Source organism: Anarrhichthys ocellatus, unplaced genomic scaffold, assembly GCF_004355925.1.
Source record: "Anarrhichthys ocellatus isolate YVR2014 unplaced genomic scaffold, GSC_Weel_1.0 scaffold4, whole genome shotgun sequence".
Lineage (NCBI taxonomy): Eukaryota > Metazoa > Chordata > Actinopteri > Perciformes > Anarhichadidae > Anarrhichthys > Anarrhichthys ocellatus.
Window position 1 is genome coordinate 5,943,123 of NW_022280034.1, and position 23,916 is coordinate 5,967,038.

A 23,916-nucleotide genomic window follows, 5' to 3' on the forward strand; every position below is an offset into this window, starting at 1 on the left:
GGAGAGATAAGAATAGTTAAGCTTAATTGCTTTTGGCTTTCCCTGAATTTGCTAGTTTTTTTTTTTTTTTTTTTTATATAGAGGAGCAGATTGTGAGGCGCCGTTCCCCAGGGAGGTGCAGGAGAGATGAAGAGGGGGCACAGAGGGAGAGACGTGAGGTTCAGAATAAATATGCTGCTTGGGGTGAAGGGCAATTACTTTGAAACTCTAAGCACCCAATTGCTGCAATTTGTGTCCACATTCATATTCCTTCTCAGTCACAACTCAGTCAAATCTTAACAAACAGACACGTAAGACTTTGGCAACCCCCAATTAAAACTGATATTCACTCCCACATGCCCCAAAGGTGTTTCCCTGCAGCGAGATAATTCAAACTAAGGGACGAGGTTGGGATAGACGGTCGGGCGTCGAAAGTGTAATTTGAATTCCTACCAACAGTCAAAGTTAGTTTCTTTCAGCCTTCAGACCTTCATCTTTCCCTCACCATAACCAAGCAGTTTTAGTTGATGGCAGGTCAGAAAAACGCTCGTATGAATTGGTTTTGTAACGGCATGTTTAGCTCGTAAAAGCTTCTGGTAAGAAAAAAATAAAAAATGGGGAGAAAAGGCAAATTAGCTGCCGATTACGCACCAAATACCTCAATGAAAGTTGCGTTTAAATCAAAAAAAATAATGAAATTACAGAGAGCATCCAGATTTCTGTATTGATTTCAAACAGCATTGAGAAACAATGCTCCTGTTTTTAATCTATATTTACGCTTCCCTTTGATCATGGATGCTGTCATGCGTTTCCATGGAATCCCTTAGGTTAGCAGTTGGACCCAGTATTAGTGGTTGTGTGTGTGTGTGTGTGTGTGTTTGTAGACAGTATCTGTCTTCCAGATGCCCCTCTAATGGGCCTCAACACAGACCTGTGGGGACTCCAACAATACACAGCGCCGGGGAGAGATTCATTTTCCAATTACCTTCGGCAACTCCTTTTAAATGAGCTACTGTGAAACCTTTCAATACCACGGCCATTTCTCACACTGAGTTTTTAAAAAAGCAATGTTCATGACCTACAAACTATTGAGATTGTTCCTGGTCATTTCATGGCATCACTGAACCGCAGAGAAGTTAAATTTATATCTACTCCATCTTCCAAGTAGCTGAACGTATAGATTAGTCAGTGTTTTGTAAGTGCATGCAGCAGTGGCCCCGGGCGAATTCAATCATAGCAAGAGGTGACATATTAACTACCTCAGAGTGGTAAACAAAAAAAAAAAAAAAAGAGAGAACTTGCATGCACTTTCCACCGAGCTGCACGTACGTATGTCTGAGATCAAAAGGTCAACATCGAGTTCCGTTTACCAGACAGCCTCGAAATCTCCAGCAGAAGCGTCAGACGCACCTGCAGGTGCCGTTTGCATTCATTTCAGGCCTTTTTTTGGCAGTGAGGAGGCACACTCTGACCCGGCCCGGGTCACAGGGAATGTGTACAAATGTTATTTTCATCGCTGCAGCCATCATTTTGTGGGATTATCCCTGCCAAGTTAATTTGGAGCTGGAGTTTTATATCTGTGCAGGCAGCTGCTGCCAGTGTGAACCTTTGGCAAGCCGGAGAATTTTTTTTTACACTTTGCAAGATGGATGTGCCGTTGTAGTAAGAACATCCATCACCCTCCCTCCATTTATCAGGACGTGGCCAAGCAGGTAGAGTTGTGATTAAATTGTTTTTTTTCCTCCTTTTTTCTTGCTACAATCTACTTCCAGAGCATACTGAACAGGGCAGATGCATTATTGTGATTTATGCTAAACCTCACACTTAAATTACAGCGCGAGGGATCCTTCTGAGAGAGGTGGAACATACTGGCCACCCTTAAAAATTAAGATGCCTTTCAATTAATCCTCCATATTAAAAAGGAGACCTCTTTATGCGCACCCTTAATTTGGAGAATTAACCTGCCTGCCTATCCGTTAAGCCTGGACAATTTGTCCAAGCCTTCATTATTGTGGAGTCGCATGTATAATGTAGCAGGGAGAAGATAAAGCACAGCAACTTATAAATTGGAAATCCACAGGCCAAGTTGATATTATGGATCCACTGGGAGTAGCCTCCCTAAAACTGTTTGCATCAGGCCCACTCCCGAGCGGCGAAGCAGTAAGCCAGCCGACTCAGAAATGGCCTATACGTTTTGTTAATTCACACGTTTTCTTGGCAGTCATAGGCTAACACTCAATCCGTGCACATATCCTATATCAGGCAGGAGGCTCAGTGCGGCTGAGAGATGAAAACTAAAGTGTGAAGCGCTACTGCACAGGATTATTACAGGTTTCCTGCAGAACCTTGAGGAAGCAGGGAATTAAGAGAAAAACAGGAAGGTGCTCCTCTTTTTTTTCAGTTTACATCCATGTTGCATCTTAAAAAAAAAAGGTGAATATCTTTGATGATGTCGAGTTACTCGTGGAATCCTCACAGCGTCAGGATTTGACAAAGATTGTAGTTTGCTTTTTGGGAGGTACTCCAAGTTTTTCTCCAGTTTTAGTCTTGAGTAAACAAATGTATTTGATGTTGAGAAAAAGCAGAGGCATGGTTTAAATGTAAAGAAAGTTTCGCTCAAGCCTCATTTGATTTACCAAATGAGCTCCTCTTAGTTACTTGGGTCCACGGTACTGTCATCATCGTCTCCTGTCTGCTGGGCAACTACAACTAAAATATATCTGTCTACTGAGAGCAATGAATTACAAACAACACGGAACACCCCAAGTGTCCCCTTCAGTCTGATGCATGTAAGGAACATTAGTCAATGACAAATGAAAGACTAACCACACCTCTACATATTACAAATTCATCGCACAACCATTGTGTGAACCTTGAGCGTTGCGTGTAGTAGTCCTACGTACTTCAGAGCATTTCATATAATCAACACTGGCAAATGCTAACAAGCTGCAAACTGATTGCTAATTAGCCTTAAGTGTGATAGATTTAAAACATTTACGTTATGATTTAATTGATTTAATTTCCCAAGCTGGAGCCACCTGAATAATAAGTCACCACTGGGAAGAACGACAGCACTGTCAGGTGAAAACCTCTCGGATTACTTTCATTTCTCCATTTAATGGATTACCTTCCTCTTTTTTTTTTTCAGTATCAGTCACTCATGTTTGATGTTTTTGTTCCCGGCTTCCGTTGGGAATTTCTCGACCTTATTGTGCTCTCATGATAGCCCAGAGTTTACCGAAGTACACACTTTATTTAGATGTTGCACAGATGCGCCGTGAAGGCACAATTTAGTGGCGGTTTACCAACTTTAAGTGCAGTGTGATTCCAGAGCACAGAATAGTGTTCACAGATGTGTCCTATAAATGTCAATAAGTGTCAATGGGCAACAACATGTGGATGGAAAAATACCCTATAATTGCAGTATTGTTTATAATGGTAAATATAGCCTTGAAAGTCCTAGCCACAACATTTTTCGAAAAGTGTTACTTTTTTCCCCCTAAATTTTCTGTAAGCCGATTTGGATCTTTGCCATTTATGCTGCACTGTGGGTTCAGAGGCATTCCACTGGAAAGAGTAAACATTCCCATTGGATTAATTACCAACTGCTTCCCCCCCAGCTCTGTCTGCTTCTTGTCAAAAAGGAAGATTGAACTTTGGTCCACATGTAGAGAGACTGCCTGTCAGGTCTCATAAAGAGAGTGAGGAGGCGAGCAGCTGCAGGTGTTGCTAGAGTGTCGAACAAATGACAAGTTGCTCGTCCGAAAGGAAGAAGTCAGATAAGGTAAAGGGACAAATTCTAGCATCAATTGTTTCACCTCAATTATTCTTGAATGACACTTTCACTTGTTAGTTGGACTGTTTTGTGGGAAGCTTTGTTTGCTTTTGCCACCTTCTAGGAAAACAGTTCTGATGCCGAGTTGTTAGTGGTGCTCGATATAAATGTTTCAAGCTGCCACCCACATTATTGGCGATTTAAAACACGAAAAATGGACCTTAAGGGGATGTGTAACCGATTGGCACGTATTTCACAAATCTAAAAAAAAAACAGTCCTCCTACGCAACACTGAGCGCCCAAGAATCCAAGTGATATTTCACGACTTCTCACTCACTTTGCCCCCCCCACACAACTTACTCACAATAAGTTTCCTCTGTCAGTCAGCATTATTTAACTCCGTCTCTCCTACGTCTTCCATTTCAACACACATCTCAAAATCTGTCAGCAATACAGATTAATATTTTACGAGACAAAAGAAAAAAAAAAACATCTGACCACTGACACAGAAAGCTCGACAAAAGATAAAATGGAGAAACTAAATTAAAGTGACTGGAGTATCACTGAAAGATCTTATGCCAAAAAGATCTCCAACCGTGGCAGGAGAAATATGGAAATACACACAAGGATGTCTCCGGAATTATTTGAATTCATCGGAGTATACATTTTCTGAAGTTAGATAATAAGTTAGACACATCCAAGTTGGTCCTAATGCATTATTCATTGGAAGCTGCTGTGCGAACACAGCACTGTTTTACATATGCCCCTCAAACTTGAAGCTCCTTTTTTCGTTTACACCAGAAATCCCCGATTGTTTATCGCGTTGGAAATGCAGTTCTTCTATCAAAATTACAATTGTTTATTCATAATTTGATGTAAAGTAGGCTCCCATCCCAGATAAGACACATGACCTTTCACCTTTCCTTTAATCTCCACATTAGCATTTTAAGTCCCAATTTAGCATCAGAGTAAGTATTCCGTGTAGAGACCAGAGTACCCCATGTGCTTCATAACATATCCATTATACTGCAATCAATAATTTAAGTAGCAGCCATTGTTTTCCGCACTTTTTAATGACACCATCATAAGCACCTTTAGAAGGAGCCCAGGCTGTGGGAGGCTGCCAGTGAAATTAAAATAATGAATAAAAGATAAAGATGAAGGAAAGTGCTGAACTGGGACTCCGCCCTGAGATCCCAGCTGAGCATCAGTTATGAATCCAGGGCAGAGGCCACATTTCTCGCCACCATCCGCAGCAGCGAAATCGTCCAAAGGCTGTGTTGATAATTTGACCCGGCGGCTCCTCGGTCGGGTCACGGTCAGGTCCTCTGGTCTCCTGGGGAGGGGGGGGGGGGGACGACGACTTCCTGGAGATTAGATTCTTGATCTTTGGTCAACAGTGTGTGTGATCTGACGGAATGTGATGGATGACTTCTCCCCGGGTAATATGACGAATAAATCCACTCTGAGCCACAGTGAATACCGATCTTCTCTTTCTCGGGTTACATGGTTGTGATTTACATGAGATGGGGCTGCAGCCCCCTGGGGGCACTGGAGAAGGAAGTGGCATATTTGACATGTCACAGGGGCTCCCGCTCGCTCTATTATCAGTGGACTTCGTGGTTCATCGTAGCCCAATGCAATCCTATTTCCAGATGTTTCTCTTGTGCTCCTAAGCTATTGTGCGGAGTAATTTCACGCCTCAGTAGCTTGCTTCATTTATTCGCACAAACGGTGCCTTTTCCAATTGATTTGATTTATTTAAACAGAAACTAGATAACGCTCATAATTTTCCATTTTCATCATGCATTTATGACAAGTATTTATTTTGATGATTGAAATTGGATTTAAAAAAAATAAAAAAATCAATAGTACAAAAACCTGGGTGAAGATTTAACCATCTCTTGTTCACTCTGGCTGCATAATCAGCTGCCCATTTGCAATATCTCCCCATTGTTAGTTGAAGCATTTTTTGAGATGTCCTCATCACACGAGGACCTCATTTACTGTTCAGTGATTAATATTTTCTTGCAGCGGGAAACATAACTTTTGCTTGTGTTGGAGACATTAACACTTAGTACGTTATCATTTTTGTGATTAAAACCAAATCAAAACCCAGTTTTGATACCATTTACATCTCTAGTAGTCTTTTTTGGTTGTGGCGGAGTCTGCCAATCCCGTGCTGGATTCAGATTGTCTTTACAAAGGATTCACAGGAAATTTACACGCATGTAATCCTACTTAATTTTATCTCACTAATAACAACCCCACTGTTAACTGCCCACTTTCTTTACGAAGTAACTTCTAATGAAAACCGAACATTTCCTACTGCAGCTGCTTCACATTAAAGCGTTTTACTTCCGAAACACAGCGACTTTTACTGTGAAGCAGCCACAGGAAACGCAACGTATTAGTAATAGTGCTCATCCTTCATCAAAAACAGTCTCCAGAACAAGATAATGGTCTTATTCTAAATTGTTTCACAGGCAAATCAGTTTTAAAACAATAGAACAAGAAGCAGCTACAGCGAGCTGTTAAGATGTATTTTTAAAAACGCATGCACATAACACCTATCCCCAGTTTATGGAGAGAGCTCTTGTCCCTTTAAGATCCCCTCTGCAAAATAAAATAGCCTTGATACTGGAGGAGGCAGTGTCATCAGCAGCTATTTATCACCAGCCCAATTTAACCAATCACAAGATTGCCTCAGCGTCACATGTCGGGCTCAGTCCCATGGCTACGCCACCCTTGCAGTGGCCTCACGCTGAACTTTAATTATTGTGAGTGGCCTGGTGGAAAAACATCTTCCTCCAGCTGACACAGCGATGACACCCTTCTTTGTTCTTCCTTCCGACGGTACTTCCTGTGTTTTTGGTGGACGTCAACCAAAATCCACTTCCCGTCTTTTTGGAAAATGTTAAGGGGTCACGGCAGAGAGGATGAACAGACTGTTTATCAGAAGAGACCACGCATTAAATGCATGTTTACAGCCCTTCAGCTAGTATTGGCTTTTACAGTCAGCTCATTATAGCTCTTTGTGTAGAAAAAGCCATAAAGGTAAACTGCCCGAGTAAGCGGGCGGTACTGATATTCTGCTTACAGTCTGAAGTCATTAGCAGTTTACTCGATTCTTCAGGGTTTGTTTTTGTTGCATATTTGCTTTGGAGAATCTGTAAGTGGTCATAAAGGGGAAATGGCTTGTTCCTGAATGACAAACTGCTTCTTCAGTATTACGGCGGATGGTTGAAATCAGCCTGTGAGAGGTCGAGAGTACTCCTGGGACAGAATGTGCTATTCTGTTCTCAAGGTCTCCCAAGTCTTTTCATCACAGGGCTCTCAGTCCCCGTCAGTTTGTGCTCATGTTTATATTCCTCCACACCTCGACTGTAGCTAAATTGCAGAGCTCGCTTGCTTTGTCTCTTTTCTCTGGCTACATGGTCGTGAAAGGCAAGCAAGGAGCAGGTTGTTGTTTATGCTGCGCACATTTTACTTGAATTAATCTGTTTTTCCTACTTGTCATACAGACACAGAGTCTATCAGAAAATGTTCATGTTCATGTCTGTATAGGGAGGAAGCAACACTGTGACACTCACTTTGCACACCTGCACGATGTTTCAGGGATAATCACTGCCTGGCAGGATAACACATTTTGTAAAGACGCTATATTGTCCCAGAAATAATTGCAATAAAACAACATTCCCTAAACAACAATGTAGGGAAAAGGCTGCCGTTTATTCATGCTGGCTAAAATGATCGGTGACTTTCTTATGTAAACAAGCAAGCATGCAAATAAAATGGGCAATATCCCGGTCAGCAGAAATGATCGAGGCCATGTCCAGATAAGCTACAATGAGTCAATAAGATAAAAATAATTGAGGTCATGTCCATATATGGTACAATAAATCAATAGTCAATATAGTGTTAGTGTAACAGGCCTATCAGTCGGTACATCACCTTCTCTGTGCAGCATTTGCAAAGCATACTGTGCATCTACAGAGTATCCATATCTTCACTCTTTGTCCAATTACATCTCGATTTCCTCCACCATCCATGTATCGCTGATTTAATTTGCGATTATAAATTGGGTATCCAATGATTCATTTGTCTTTAACCATTTTTCAATAACTCTTCGTTGTAATATGAATCAGGCGCGCTTGAACTTCTCGTCTCTGTGGGAAACCTCATATAGCTTTGCTTCAAAGTCTTCAACCTCTAAGCTGCCTGTTGCTCCTGCAGATGAGTCAAGTTTAAGCTTTTCATGCCATGTTAACATCTAAGGACATTAAAATATACTCTGCATATGTGTCCATTCTCAGAGGACCAGAAGACATATGTCAGAGGAAAATTGTCTTACACAGTGTCTTCAAGAGTTTCCTGCACCTTTTTTCAAAGAGAAAAGAAGTAGGAAACATCCGAGTCCCACTGTGAATGGGTTAGCGTCGAAGATGAAGACAACAACACAGGGAGGTCTGTGGGGATAACTAAGACATTTTAACAATATTCTGTAGTCTGAAGCAGTAACTTCTACGTGGCCTGAGTGAGCTGGCGGTTTGCTTTGAATCCAAACAAAAAGGGTATTTCAGGGGCCCATCAGAAATACCAGTGAGCCTAAGAAGTAGGACAGACTGCGTCCCCAGCCAGGTATATAATGATCATGCGTCGCTGCGGTTTGAGGAATGAATGATTTAAGGGCTGTGGAGTGTCTTTTGTCATTCCTATTGTCTGAGAGCATTTACCGACCTATGGAATATGACCACAAGTCATGAGCAGAATAGGAAAAGCAGAGGAATATTCCTTACAAGTGAAGTCGAGTATGTTTTCATCACCACTTTACCAATTTTCTCTCCCCAATCAATGCCAAAGAAAGCAAATTGTCACATCCACAGCATGAGAAAAGCTGTAATAGAACCAGTTTGAAATTTGATTTACTACAACAGATGGATTAACTGTAGTTAACAACAAAAGATTTCGATTCATGCTTTTTTATTTTTTTACAATAAAAGACAATCTGTCCATCTCCACCGCTTTTGTTGGACAAATAATCAATCTGACAGCGATAAACACAAAGAAAGGAATTGATCAGCGGAGAAGAAAAGGTACACAAGAGAACGCCAATTAGCTGCCAGTGTGTGAGACTGGTTTGGTTTTTCCAGACCGGAGATGGACAGCTAGGAGCGGAGCAGACGGCAGGCTTTAAACAAATCTTTCTGATTGCCTGTTTCACTGATCCGTCTCTGACTGACAGGCGGAGACAGTACAGAGAGGTCTCCCCCTGATGAGTTATTAAGGCCGTGGCAATTCCATTTGCACCACGCAGTGAGGGAGGTATCAGCACAGCGTGCAGGCCATTACCACTAATGCCAGAGTCTTTGAAGTTAATCACAATCATTATGAATTTGAGTTATCTGCGTGGTCAATGCGTTTGATCTCTGCAGTCAGATGACACTTACTTGCAACGTTCTGACTTGCAGACTCCCTGAGTCAGTGATATTTCTGCCACACAGTTTCTAATAAGGCATGCTTTATAAAAGGGTTTATAATTTGTAAGGTTTATGGTTTTTGCTTGCTTGTCTTTATATATTATTATAATCTTGACGGCCAAACCATTACAGGTTTCTTTTCTAATAAGCCGAGTGGTGGAGGGAGAACACACGGATACCAGAGCAATCTTAACCCGGTTTTATTTTTATAGTTTAAACATCAGACTAACTGTCCAGGCTGGTTTGGTGAGATATGGAAAAAGTTTTTTTGAAAAACATAAAAATAAACTTGGAAACTAATCGGTCAACAAAACCAATGCTAGGCTTCCTGGCTATTGGGCAGCTAGCAATAAGCTGCCAGCAATCCACCAATGAACTCTGAGGAGCTTCTACCCTTTGCTTTTAAACTTTAAGTCCCTCATAAAGACAGATTAGTTCATAACCAATTAAGACATTCAAATATAATTTCCGAGGAAAAACAGTAATTTTTGACCGAATAAATCAAGTGACTGTTTCATTAAGAATGTGAATGATATGCATACTGAAATTGCCCTGAGTTACTTTGAACTTTTGCAGGTTAGCATGCTAATAAATACCCATCAATAAAGACATAACGTACTTACAATGAACCATTTTTAGAAATAGCAACAAATTTCTCTTACAAGCCGTGGTCAGAGGCACTAAATCATGTTAGAGGGGCAGAAATTAATGTCAAAAACATCCATCTTCAACGGGAAAAACAATACTTTTACTATTATTTAAAGGTTTGGCAGCAGAAAAGGTAGATGATGCAACCGTGTGTCCTCTTTGTCCGCTGCCCTTCAGCCATATTTCTGTTTTAGTTCAGCTGTTTCATCATGTTTGATGGACAGGAGCGACGTTTTTGCTTTATGAATAGAACAGAACTGTCAAGCTGCCAGTCGCCCACTAATACAGTTAGGTGTCTGATTGATTTAGATGCGGGTTCCCTTGAGGGTAACATTCTCTCGTCAATGACACGGCCTCTTTTTCCTCTTTCTCTCCAACTTAGTTTTTTACCTCTCTCTCTCTCTCTCTTACCCTCATGCCCTCTTCTTCCTCCCCCTATTTTAAATAGCCTTGAGCATGAGCACCTCATTGACTTCAGCCTTGATGAAGGACACACACAGTCATGACGACTACAGATGAGCGCATATGTTCAACAATAGCAAACAGTGGGCTTGTTACTCAAGTGCAATCCTGAAAATGTCATCCTACTTTTAGCGCTTTGATTACACAGTGTAGTGTCCGTTTCTGTGACGGAACAGGACATCCGACCTGCAGTAATTACATTGCTGTTAAAAGCAAACCTCTTAAGTCTTTTTTGGAGCTTTCATCACGCAAGAACATTTTGAGTTCGTTTAAAAATTGGACCCTATGCCATTACAGACTATTTCAAATAACAAGAAGACTTGTAGTGAACATTTATCCAAGACAAGCACTGATACACCATCTCTGACATGCAAACTTTAAATATATATATATATATATATATATATATATATATATATATATATATATACACACACACACACATATATACACACATACACACACACACATCTGATTTTTGGGAAAGTGCTCCATAAACGGGTTCATTTCCTGGCTAAAAGCAAAAAAACATGTCAGTATCTGACAGTGGCTCCAGCTTCTTGCATTGAAGCAGTCACTCCACAGCTCCCCTTTTCAACTTCTTCAGGGCTGGAAGTCAGTCTTTTCAGAGCGCGGCTTGTTATTTCTCCACCTGTCTCCTGGAGAGACTGTTGCTGTCGGGTGACGCTGAGGGCCCAGCTGGGGGTAAATGACATTGCTTGAGCAGGTAGGTATAGGCAGGCGCTCTCCCAGCCCTTCCTCTTATCGGCTCTGCCGCAAGCTCCGTGAATACAGAGTTGTGCGAAGGGTGTGGGCGGTGGGCGGTGGTGGCGGGCAGACAATATCAGCCGCCGTGAGGAGGAGCGATGACTCACTTCCATAGAGCCCTCGTCTGATGATGTATGCCAGTAATGCAGGTGTAAAATACGTCAACCTCATGCCTGTATCCGTGCAGTTTCGAGGCTTCAGCCATATTCCCGTGCAGCCCACGCATCCTTTGACAAGTGTCCCAGACCCTCGGCTCTGCTGGCTTTTTGTCATTATGCCGTATTGTATTCACTGCTGTCATGTTGGCTCAGCTCCAGAGACACAGAAAGCCTCAAGGATAAAACTACACGTTGCTGCTGCAGAAGCATTATCATTAAAAGATCACCAATTCATTCACCCTTTAGACATTGGCCCTTCCCTTTTATCTGTGGGCGACTGTTGATCCATGTGACTTCCCAGTGAGGAATACCATTTTCTGATAGTATAATCCCTTCACCGGTCCAGACCGGGTCTCTCTTATATTCGTGTCTCTCCCCAGGAGAGTCTGACACACAGCCTCGTAGTTTCTAGGCTGAAAGCATCCCTCGTCCTGACGTCCTTATCACTCCCTCCACATTGTGACTTTGTTGCACAGGGAGGGTGCGAGGATGGGCTGCGAGGTTGGGGAGGGTGTTGCTGTGCTGTTTGATTAAAACAGGAAGTGTAAGAGGAAGTCAGTGAAATTAATTTGACCCTACAAAACGCGATTGTTGGGAAATTAATAATCAAAATCCCATTTTCCAAGACATGGTTTACAGGATGAAATGTTACTTCTTGGTGGCACTTCATCTAATTCGTCAATATTCAGAGCAGACACATTCCCGTCATCGTTTTCCACTACTGTCAATTTCTTTTTCTTTTGTTCAGCCTGAGGTTATATGGCTAGAACTGCGGCAGTACAGAGGTTAAAGCGAAATTCCCTTCAGCTATCGAATCGTTTGACTGCTTTCACAAAGAGACATTATTTTGTCATCGGGATTTTCTGAGACTTAGGGATGTGATGACATGCTCTTGAGGTATGAAATTCACATTTCATGCCTTGAAAAATGGAAAGAACTTCAATCAGTGCCTGGCCTTGGTTGCGAAACTGGTTCCCAAATGGAGCAGATACACAAATGCAAGTCAGCATTTGATCAGGATGTGACGGAGTCTATTCTTTGTCACAGTCAATGAAACTTCTAGAATATCTGATGCCTCTTCCAGTTATTGTGAATGAGAAACAGCAAGCCTCAGTTACACAGACAAGTGTGGGTGGAAAGAAAGGCTTATCTGACATATTTTTGAGGTTTTAGAAGTTGCTGCATCAGCCCAGGCATGAAACAGTGAGTCAATGTAGCTGACTGTCTTTTTCCTCTTACTACAGGCAGGCGTCTGTTGATGAGGTGGGCTGTTCTCCACAACCCATCATGGACATCAACCGTCAGCCACTCCACCATCCCAAAACCTCCTGTCCCGCTGGATCCTGCTCCATAACGCCCCCCTGTTTCTGAGCCGTGATACCTGGGACCCGCGGGCTGTTGACGCCATGACGCAGATGGACTACAAATACAGCCTGCTGGGCTCCGCGGTGGACGACTACCGCAAGAGGCCGCTGCTCCTGCAGGTGGACGACACGCCCGTGAACCTGTTCGCGGTCCTGGAGGTAAAGCGGGAGCTGCCGAGGCACTGTAGCACGCTGGGCTGCTTCCGCAAAATCCGCCTCTACAGCTTCCTGTTCGGCCTGGCCGTCACGTTCCTCATCATGGCTTCGTACATTCTGACGGGGGACAAGAAGGGTCTCCTCCTCACCCCTTCGCCCTACCACTTCAGCAGCCTGGTCAGCCCGGGACCTTTTGCCTTCAACCTCTCCTCAGTCAAGGATGACGCACATATGAAACTGGTAGTGAAGTCAATCACATCCAAAGTGGAGTTTCGCAGCAATCGACAGCTCCCAGAGCTCAAAGCGCTGGTTAACAGTGAACCACATGTGAGTATATCCATCCTAATGTACTCAAAAGAGATCTTAAGGATGCAAATTGTATCAAAAAGATAGATTTTGTTATCAGATTGATTTCCGTAATGAATACCTCAGTGTTTTATAGTATAAATGTTATCTCTCCATTTTAATCATAATACAAACAAGTCCCAGGCTGATATTGATCTCTGTTTTAATTGACAATCTCAGATATGTCTTGAAGCATAATTAAATAATAAGTGAAAAGGTGAGTCAAATCAGTATTCATGCCTACACGCCGTCTACACCGGGTTCAATACATTGTTGCAATTCCCCACTGGTTGCAGTTTCTAATTTAATTTATAAAGAGATAAAACTGCTCTGAAAGCCTTGTATAACACTTCATGTCACACCAGATAATTGCACATGTCTCTACCAATTGTTTTGCGCAAGGGATTTAAAGCTCAAAGTCATCCCGCGGTCTTCCAACACACTGGTCCTGTGGCTTTCTCACAGTGTCCGTTTCACCTCAAAGCCTGGTTCAATTAATTGTTAATCCTAATGATAATGGCTTGTGCTAGGGCTAATTTGCAACATAACTAATTTCTTATTGAACCAGCTAATGAATAGGAGAGTGTGGCCGCGGGACAATCAATACCACGTCTGTGGACGGATCCGGCATTAATTGTCCTCAAAGTAGCCGCGTCTCACAGGCTGCGGGCGAGTCACAGGAGCATGGGCCTTTGTTTGGTCACCAAGAAACACTTGTGATATGTGAAGACAAAAAGACTGTATAGGAAACGTGCGTGTCGCCTCACTTCTACTGCTGAGGATGAATCTGCTTCGCTCAGGGCAGGCTGCATGGGTGTTCATGGACACTACTGTCTGAAAGTATTATGAGAGATTCACTTTTTATATATTTTTTTGCTTGAATCCAGCACATTGTATTTCAAATGAAACAAGAAAACTATACATTTTAAGTGCTGAGGGTGTCCACATCCATACTGGGTAAACAATAGCTATTTTTCGGGCAGTGCATCAGGACAATGATACGAAGTTTGACTTTTGTCTGGCCAAAAGGAGAGCGGATACCAAGGGTGTCTGCAGTTGTCTGTTAGAATATAGCCTTCAGACTGTCTTTGAATGCAAATGATTTGACACCAAATATCAAAAAACATGACTTTATTTAAGTTTATATTGACTAACAATATCTCTCTCCTGGAGGACTATATATAAAACAACAACAAAAATGGCCATTTCACAAATACTGTCTGACTGCACTGTGTGTGCATACATATGTGCACTCACTTGTGTCTACGCATCTATGCCAACTCTCTGCCCCTCTAGAGATTGTATCCTCCTGCTCAAACTTGTCATGAACGTGCGGCTGGATCACACCCACAGATGGTGTTTGCCTACACCTGCCAAAACAGTGGCCTGCATAAATTAAACTGTTGAAGCAAACCTCTTCCTTTAATGAGTCTGTGAAATGTGTTTATCTTCCATCGTGCAGCCGTAGCATTGATGATCTCAAGGGTTACAGAAGGCTTTGTCTGAAATGTTTTTATGGGGGTTGGGTAGTACGGTGGCTTAATTCAGCCTGCTTTCATTGCTTTTTACAGATGTTTTCTGCTATCCCACGCAAATTCCTGCCTAGCGTCAAGAACCCATGCTGGTATGAGGAATATACTGGGAATATCACCTCGGACCCTTACAGGACAAACTTGTACGCACGCTATTCGAGGCGCTTCCGGACAGTGTTTCAGCACTTGAGGAACACTTTCCGAGAACACTTGTATCACCGCGATGGGAAACTCTACCGCATGCGGTGCCTTCCATACTTCTATATCATCGGCCAACCAAAGTGTGGCACAACGGACCTGTACGACAGACTGAGGCTGCACCCAGACGTCAAGTTCACCACATTCAAAGAGCCACACTGGTGGACCCGCAAGAGGTTTGGTGAGTAGCGAAAACTGTAATTTGCTGTGGCTGAGGCCTTCAGGCTGGTTACACAATAATGAGAGCCCGAGAGCATTTAAAGTGTGAAACGTGACTCTCTACAGTACGTCATTTTGGTAGAGCCATGCCTCAGGGGGCTTCAGAGAAGCACTCGGTGACAGACGTCTGAAGGGGTCTCGGCCTCAAAGGCAAACCTGTCTTTTTTTAATAAGCATTTTATCTCCTGTATACTTGCTGTCATCATATTGTGAAGATGTGTTTTGTAGAAACTAAATAGCATAATTTATATACATTTCAGTAGTTAATTGTGGAGTCCTTTGGATATTGACTGATAATTTCACACTATGTCAAACTGACAATTTTGCGACATCAAATACCAAAAACTACACCTGCAGTTATTCATTTTTTTATAATGTGAAACCTAGCTGGTTGTGAGCCCTGAATGTGACATGAATTAAGTATCTCCGATGCACGCAGTTCAATCTCCCAATGCAATTAACCGAGAAATGAATATTCAACACCCCATTTTGTGCTGTGCATGAGAATAAAGTTAAACTGTTTATTTTCTACCTGAGAGTTGTTGGCCCCGAACCTACAGCTCTAATGATGTATTTAACTTCTTCATTGCCTCGCACATTCAATGTTTTGAATGCTAATAGTCTTCTTTTTCCGTTTACCCCTTCCTGTACGCCATCGTCATATCACATCTTACCGCTGCCACTTCCCCATTCTGATATGTACGCCCATGGTTGAGCTCATGCGGTGGCTGTGCTCATTAACGGCTCAACTAGGACGAGAAATAATCGAGACTAACTGTTCCTCTCCGTCATCTGAGACACAGATTTGTCTCTGTGGTGGAAGGGACTTGAAAAGAACGCTTAACAAATACAGCACATCAAGCCTCGCACACTTTGAACCCACATGTGTGGGCGCACTGTTTCCTGCTCTCAAATACACTCGCAACATATCTCACCACCATGAACTTTGCTTCATTCAGCTTATAGTTCTTGCTTTATTTTACACCTTTCTGACTGCTCTCTTTGCACGCCATGGATTTTATACTGTCATTTAACAGACAGAGCCATCATCTATTTATTTAATTAGACAGGAAATCATTTCATTTTATGAGGGAGCCATTTCATATTTTACCAACACTTAGAGGTTTACTTCAGGACGGTATTTCTCTCTAGTTTTAGGGAATATTTGCCAGTTGAGCTGGTGAAGACTTATGCATTGTACACATAATCACCGACACGTTTCAGTTCAGACTTTTTAGACACACACACACACACACTCACACACACAACCTACTGTCACAATCCTGGCTTACACTGTTGGTTTTCATGGAGTTTGAACAGGTGGTAATATGTGAATTTCCCCAAACAAAGAGATAAACCCCACAAACTGTGCATGGAGAGGTACGAGCCGCCTCGCAGCAGACATCTGGTCGAATGGCTGTTCTGTCATCTCAATGTGTGGATGTCATCATGTGTTTGCTTCACCGTGTGCATCTGTGACGTTAAAAGAACCACCGCACCACCACAGATGGGATTAAAAAGCCATGAGAGAGCTGAGAGTGCGACTGTATTTGGTTGAACTGGAAACCCCTCAACCCCTCACTTGTCTTGCAGATGCTTTGTTGCACTGCTCATTTGGTTTGATTTGGTGACGTTTACCAAATGACACCAAAAAAAAAGCCTCGAGTCTTGTCTCTCCTTTTTCTATGTGTTGTGTTTTTGCTCTCTAAAGAAGGCAAGTCGTCCTTCTCAACACCTATCATGCGTTTTGTTTTCTTTTAGAACTGAAACAGCCATTAAGACTCATGAATAATGGAGCATCTTCAGCAGCTCATGAGGCAGGCATCAGGAGTGTGAGTCAGTGTGTGTGTGTGTGTGTGTGTGTTTGTCGCTAAAGTGTGTCTGCATTTGTGAAGAAATACTAGAAGAAGGAAAAAATGTGAAGAGCAGCAGTTAAACTGTAGGGCAGCGATCTGTTCAAAGTCAGCTCCGATTATGAAATCAGAAGCAGATTAGATGACTTTATTCTGAGTTGAAAGGCGGGTAGCGAGTAGATGATCTAATTCTCTTTTAAGAACAGCAGCTGCATTATCACATCACTGCAGCATGATTTTTAATGGTAATTTCTCACTGTGGAGGACTTATTCTTCTGCTCAGCAAATGACTGATACATAGACTTTGTTTTTGCCTGGAGCCCTCTGTCTAAAAATGACTTAATGATTTTAATAATTTCACCCGGGGGGGTGGGGGGTTTGGCACAATACTTGTTGAGGGAGCCACATACAGTATTGGCCACATTTTATGAAAATTTCATCTAAATTCTCACCGCAGAAATCAAAAGGAGGCTTAACCCCAATCGTCGTAGCCAAAATGATCCTTTTGAAGTTCATCCAGTTGCTGACTACGCCACTAATCCCTCTGAGACTAACGGAAACCTAACTGCTGGATTGATCAGTCCGCATGCGATACTTATTTTAATGAGATGTTCAGTTTGAGTTGATAATCACTTGAACCTCATAAAGCTGCGGGATGTGGATGAGTTGTTTGCCTCAATTTGTCTGCCTTGTGCTCGTGTTTTTTTTGCAGCCTGTGATGTTGCGTAGCAGCAAAGGCAGCTGTATCCCAAGGACATAGGTCCCTCTCAGTTATTGCCACCCCCCCCCCCCCAAATTCATCCTTTCATCTTTGCTGCCACTTTCCTTCCTATCTCTCTCCCTTATAGTGTTGCACTTAGAGCTATATGTGCTGATAATCAGCACTTTTCTCTTAAGACATCCTTTGAGAACACTTTGATTTCCAATGGTCTTGTTTTGTACTTTATTTATTTCATTCCCCTTCGAGGCTCCACTCATCCGATTCAGTGAAAAGGTGAGATCCGCGTCACATGTAACTTTTTAAGAGGAGCGGTTTGAATCTCGGCAGACGAGCCTGCCGTATACAGTGCCCATCAAGAAACACAGGCCATTTGAAAATTGCATGACGCTTCATTCATATTGAAAAGCAAAAAGGATGAAAACAAAGCCCTGAAGCGAGACACACACACACACACACACACACACACACACACACACACACACAAATGCCATCCCACCTTGTACAAGTGTAACCGTTCTGGATTAGCAAAGATGCAGGCTGGATGTTTGGAGAGTTTACTAGAGTTTTCTGATGATGTTTTCCTGCTAGCTAGAGAACGGTGTTTTCATCAAAGCATCACTGAAAGTAACAGATGCCTGAGCTACCTCATTATCCTCATGCTGCATGGATACTCCTAAATCAGACCCTGAATCCCCACAATTGCCTGGTAAATTGTAATCAGGCTGCAGACCACAACAGCACGGATGGAAAACACATTTTCTCGTCCTGCATTTAAAAAGCACAAACTTGACGTTGGCCCTTTAATTGGAAACAGGGAAAATTGAACAGGGAGGGTATTCCCTGCTGAATTTGGATTGGATTAGAACTTGGATTTAATTTGGTCACCCCACAGTCAAGACAACACAGGAGCCCCAATGACCGCCTTCAGAGTGATCACAGACACACATGGAGAGGAGAGGGCAGGCAGGAAGAAAAACATGCTTGATGGATACACACCATGTCTGATCTCAAGTTATCGGATACGATCTGATAACTTGCCATCAAAAGTTAACATGCACTAGAGATGTTACTGTACTCTAAGAAGTTTTTCGTCCTCCCTCAGGTATCATCCGTCTGAGCGAGGGCTTTCATGATCGGTACCCAGTGGAGGACTACCTGGACTTGTTCGATCAGGCTGCTTACCAAATCCAGGGAAACCTCACAGTGAATGCCAGTGGAAGCCCCAGCCAACCCAACATCATCATAGGTAAGCGAAACTAATTCGCGAATTCAGTTTCCTGTGATCATCAAATGTATGCACTTTTCTTTCCACATGGTAACCAATGGCCAGAGCAGAGGTTAAGCTTAAAATAAATCACTGAAAACATGGCGTGCAAGTGTCACAACCACAGGATCTGTAATGTAGAAACTATTTTGTTGATGCGTCATTTGGATTGGCCAGTAATGATAATGAGTCGCAGTGACTGCTGTATCTGGTGACAAATAAGGGTTGTGTCACTATTTGCGGTGTTTTTATAGACTCTGGTATTCCCCCTTTAAAAAAAACAAAAAGACTAGCTATCCACTTTGATACTTTCCATCATTTGCATTTAGGGCACTAGTTTACACGGTTTAAATACAAACTTATAAAGTCTGCCTCTGCAGGGATTTATTATAAATGTAGTCCAATGTCCTGGGTCGATCATAAGGATCTGGAATAGGGCAAAATAGGCATATTTTAATATGTTCCTGTCCTTTCTCTGAGTGGTTTGTGTTGTCCAGCTGAACGCATCACATCAGCTTCAGGAGTCACATTCTCCAGAAAAACTTAGGGCCCTATGATTTTCACAATGTGAAAAAAACCCAGACACAATCGTAGAATTTGATAAAAATGTGGATGCAATTTATAGAAATTAGGGTTTTCCCCATTATAATTTTTCCCCTAAGTTGAATGAACAGAAAAAACCACGATGTTTTGGTTTAATTTAAGGGCACGCTGCTTCTTTCCTCTGCTCTCTGTTTCGGTGGTTCACTGGGAGCGAGGCTCAGTTGATCCACACACACACAGTTGGGTCAAAGAGGCCCACTGAGACGGCTCGCTTAGTTCACTCCAAACGACTTCAGCTCTGAATTTCCATTCGCCGATTGGAGCTTCCCCACAAAAGCCCCAGCTCAGAGTCAAATCGGTGCTCGCTGTTCAAAGACGAAAGCGTCGAGGCTCATTGATGCATCACCTAAAGCTAAATATCTGACCTGTTGATGAACTTCAACCATTGAGAGCGCAGGACACGTGTTGAGGGTAAACTTCGGAGAGGGGCCACATGTTAATGATCCCAAAAACTGAGGAATTCGACGCAAACGGCTAAATATAGAGCACCTTATTTTACAAAAGATCAAGTAGCTTGTGAAAAGTAGATTTAGTAGGCCGATGCCCAATATTAAAAAGGACTAAGACCAGTCGGGGTCAAAAGCACTTGTTCAGGACCCCCCTATTCCAGCGCCTGCAGGGATTTGGAATCTGAGACTCCACTAGCGTCATTTTTTTACAAATCACTTTTGTCCAACCCCAGTCGAACACTGAGCCCATTTTTAAATTTCATTTATAATTTCTACAATAGTTTTAAGATGAACTTAACCCCCGGAAACTAAACATCAAACATCAGCTTTTCACAACAAGCAAAGCAAAGCATCATGTGAAACTTTGGGTGTCAGGATGACGTGCTGATGAGCAACTTCCTATGTCTGGATTACAATAAAGCACCTTCTGATCCATATCAGAATCATTATCTTGAGCATTACACGTCAGAGGTAAGATACGAGAACACAATACATTTGACAGCGTGTAAAACACAGTCTATCACTCATCTCTCGAATCAGATCTCCAGGCAGTTGCACAAAACATTTCCTGTTCAGTGTAATCTCTGACTTCCTGTTTTGTCAAACATCATGTCAGAGGACAGCTTGAGCCGCCTCCCTCTGCTGTATCGTATTAGTTACTCAGGTCATGCGTTGCCACTGTGATCTGTGCGAGGAACGTGGACCGACAACATTCGGTGCCCCTCGTCAGGATACGGCCGATAGCAGTTGGCTCGGGGAGACCTGTCACAGTGTCACTTGCCTAGTACTTCGCCTGCAATATTACAAAGCTGCTATTAAAGCAGCAGGTAGTGAGGCTGAAGCACAGCGCTGCTCTGTAGTAGCCAATCTCATTTTTAAGAGAGCCGGTGACTCAACCCTTACAGCTTTATAATACTGGACTTCCTTCTGCTTTGCTTAGCCACTTCACTGAAGTGCCGTATAAAAGGAATCATTGTTTTTTTGTGTGTGTGTGTGTGTGTGTGTGTGTCAGGACAGCAATAATATCCGCAGCGGGGTGGAGAACTCTTTCAAACCTCCATCCTCTATTTGCATATCCTGCTTCCATCTGTCTCTGTCTTTTACCACCGTCCAAACGCAATCTCAAAGAACTGCTCGACTGCAAAGAAGAAACTGATTTAAGTTTTCGACAATAGCCTTTTCAGACCGGATAGAGTTGGTGCATTGAGCACAGCTTAGCGTGCCGCTCTGTTTTGTTTCCCTCTTTAAATAAATAATTATTGTAAAAAAGGAGGGGGGGAGTGTGCCAAAGCCCCACTCAGTATTCACACGATACCCTGGGAGAGCCCAGCAAGGTGCAGGCCTGTGGCCAGGATATAAGAGGCACGCCGGTCTGGCTCCGCCATTTGTTTGCCCTATTACGCCCCCCCCTGGGGGCAAAATAATCCCTTTTAATGGACACCGAGACCTTTAAACAGACTTGATCAGTGTGTATTATTTCAATCACGACAGCATTAGCAGCGATCCCATTTGGCCCTCACCGTTGTCATCACAGAAAATAGGTCCTGGCTATCAATCCCTTTCTCTGAGGAAGGAGGCAGATAAGGCCCCCGTGTTGTGTTCCCTGCAAATACATCACAGCTTCACTTCACAGATAAGAGGATAATGAAGGCAGAGACAGCCTAATGAATCCTGGATTTCATGTCTCGGCACAGCCTGATAAATTTTCTGCTCTCAAATTGTTGGAGAAGCGACGTCTTCTGACTCCTTATGAGCAACAGTGCTGCCACTGTGTGCAAGTCTTTCTGCAATTTTACTCACAGCTGGAGTTGTCACATGCACTTGCTTTTTTTGTTGTTGTTTTTTTTGCTTTAGAATCTTTTGTTTTATCGACTTGTCGCATCTATGTTGGGAACATGCTGTGTCTGTTAGTTTGATTCAAAGGCAGTTGTATGTAGAAGTTGAAACAATCGTTGCGTTTACGGATTAGTACTTTGTCATTTCAGAAGACACTAATTGGGGAATTTATCTGTTTGTAACAGTTACTTACAAAAAAATCTGAGAAAACAATAAAACAAAACTCTACGCAAATATTAAATGTTAAAAAGTTTGGAACATAATCATAATTAACCATATTTTCTGTACTGTCAATGTCCCAGGAGAGTATTGTTTACTGTAAACTAAAATGGCAGTGTCTTTTTAAACAACAACTATTATCAAAATCTGCCAATTATTTTCTTGATTGATCTATTATTTATTTATTTATTAGTCTATATAATTTGCAGAGTCAAAGATGACGTCTGACCAAAAGTCGGAAACCCAAAAGATATTCAATTCACAATATTATAATGGAACAGAGACAAACGAGCAAATCCTCACATTCGAGAAACTGGATCCAGAAAATATTTGGCTTACTTTTTACTTTTATGGTTTAAATCAATCCGCTGCCTTGTAAAGATTGTGAAAATCTATAAAAAAATATAAAAAACAGAGACAATAAGCCTCGCGTATTCAATTACACACATCAAACGCAACACCAAAGAGTGAGAAAAACTATGAAAATGTGTCTATGTGTATGTTTTGTTTTGCCTCTGGATAATTGTATGATGGTCTGTGTGCATGTTTATATTTTTAACCACTATGGCTGTCATTTTTGCAGGAGAAGCCAGCGCGTCTACCATGTGGGACAACAACGCCTGGGTGTACTTCTACGACAACACCACAGAGGGAGAGCCTCCCTTCCTCATCCAGGACTTCGTCCACGCCCTGCAGCCCGATGCCCGCTTCATCATCATGCTCAGGGACCCGGTGGAAAGGTGAAAGTAATCTCCGCTTTACTGCCTCGCCCCCTGCATATATCTGCACTAAAAATGCATGCCGGTAACGATGCAGATACAGCTCTGACTCCCACTGCGACATCTTTGTTGCCTCCATCATAGCTGTTTACACTGCAGATACAGACAGATGCTTTTTTTGTGTTTACAGGAAACAAAAGGCCTGCTGTCACAGGCGTTGCCTTTTACTCAGCCTGGCTGTCAAATGCTACTCATTATGATGCCTTTATCAGAGTCGAAGAGAACTTACTGCTGAATGCCTGCAAGGCATTCTGTTTAAACTACTTTGTGTAGCATTCATTTTATATTAAACTGTTCATTAGTACTCAAAATGATTATTCATGTTGCCATAAAATATATTCTCAGGGTCAATATCTGTCTCCATATCATGCATTTTTTATACTCAAAAGTTCACAGTCCCAGGCTATCATATCCCCAATTCCCTTTTAGTTGCACATCATTGAGATCTCCAGCCAGAGATAAACGCACTCCGTTAAAACCGGATTTAATGACCACTTATTTCAAATATTGTTCATTCAAGTCTATGAAAACTGATCCCTATGTACCCAATCCTGGATCATTTCAATGGCAATCATTTATTTCTGCAATAGCTATCCAGTCCAGTCCGAGGATGACTGCTCAGTCATATTTATCCAAGTTGTTAAGTTTTTGTCTTCACTTTGTGCCTGACTTTAAACTACAGTAAGTTGCTGCATGTGTTGCTGCAGGAAACAGATTTTTGATGCAAGACCAAATATGGATGAAAACAGGTTCTGTATCTGAAAAACCTGGGAAACAATGAGTCATGTGTCCTCTTTTTAACAAAGTGAAATCTTCGGGTCCCAGGTTCAGATTTGTTTACAGAGCATCTCCGTTGTCTTGCAGGCTCTACTCAGACTACCTTTACTTCGGTATTTCCAACAAGTCTGCGGAGGATTTCCACGAGAAGGTGTCGGAGTCGCTGCAGCTATTCGAAGGGTGCCTTACGGAGTACACGATGCGCTCCTGTGTGTACAACACTACTATCAACAACGCCATGCCAGTGAGTGCACCCTCCCCTCCCGCTTTTGTCTCGCAGAGGACCGCAATGTAGCCACCAGCGTATTAGCTGGTGGGAAGAAAGAAATAG

The 23,916-nt window shown here is 42.5% G+C and overlaps 1 protein-coding gene across 1 annotated transcript in view; it reads left to right on the plus strand.

Moving 5' to 3' along the window:
• The window catches only part of chst15 (carbohydrate sulfotransferase 15), a 32,438-nt gene that overhangs the window by 6,205 nt on the left and 2,317 nt on the right, over window positions 1-23,916 (plus strand). The window contains exons 2-6 of the mRNA XM_031843488.1: window positions 12,515-13,117; window positions 14,707-15,046; window positions 18,761-18,904; window positions 22,613-22,769; window positions 23,673-23,829. Coding sequence (XP_031699348.1) covers window positions 12,677-13,117; window positions 14,707-15,046; window positions 18,761-18,904; window positions 22,613-22,769; window positions 23,673-23,829 — 1,239 coding nt within the window. The 5' untranslated portion in view covers window positions 12,515-12,676. The remainder of the gene's footprint in view (window positions 1-12,514; window positions 13,118-14,706; window positions 15,047-18,760; window positions 18,905-22,612; window positions 22,770-23,672; window positions 23,830-23,916) is intronic.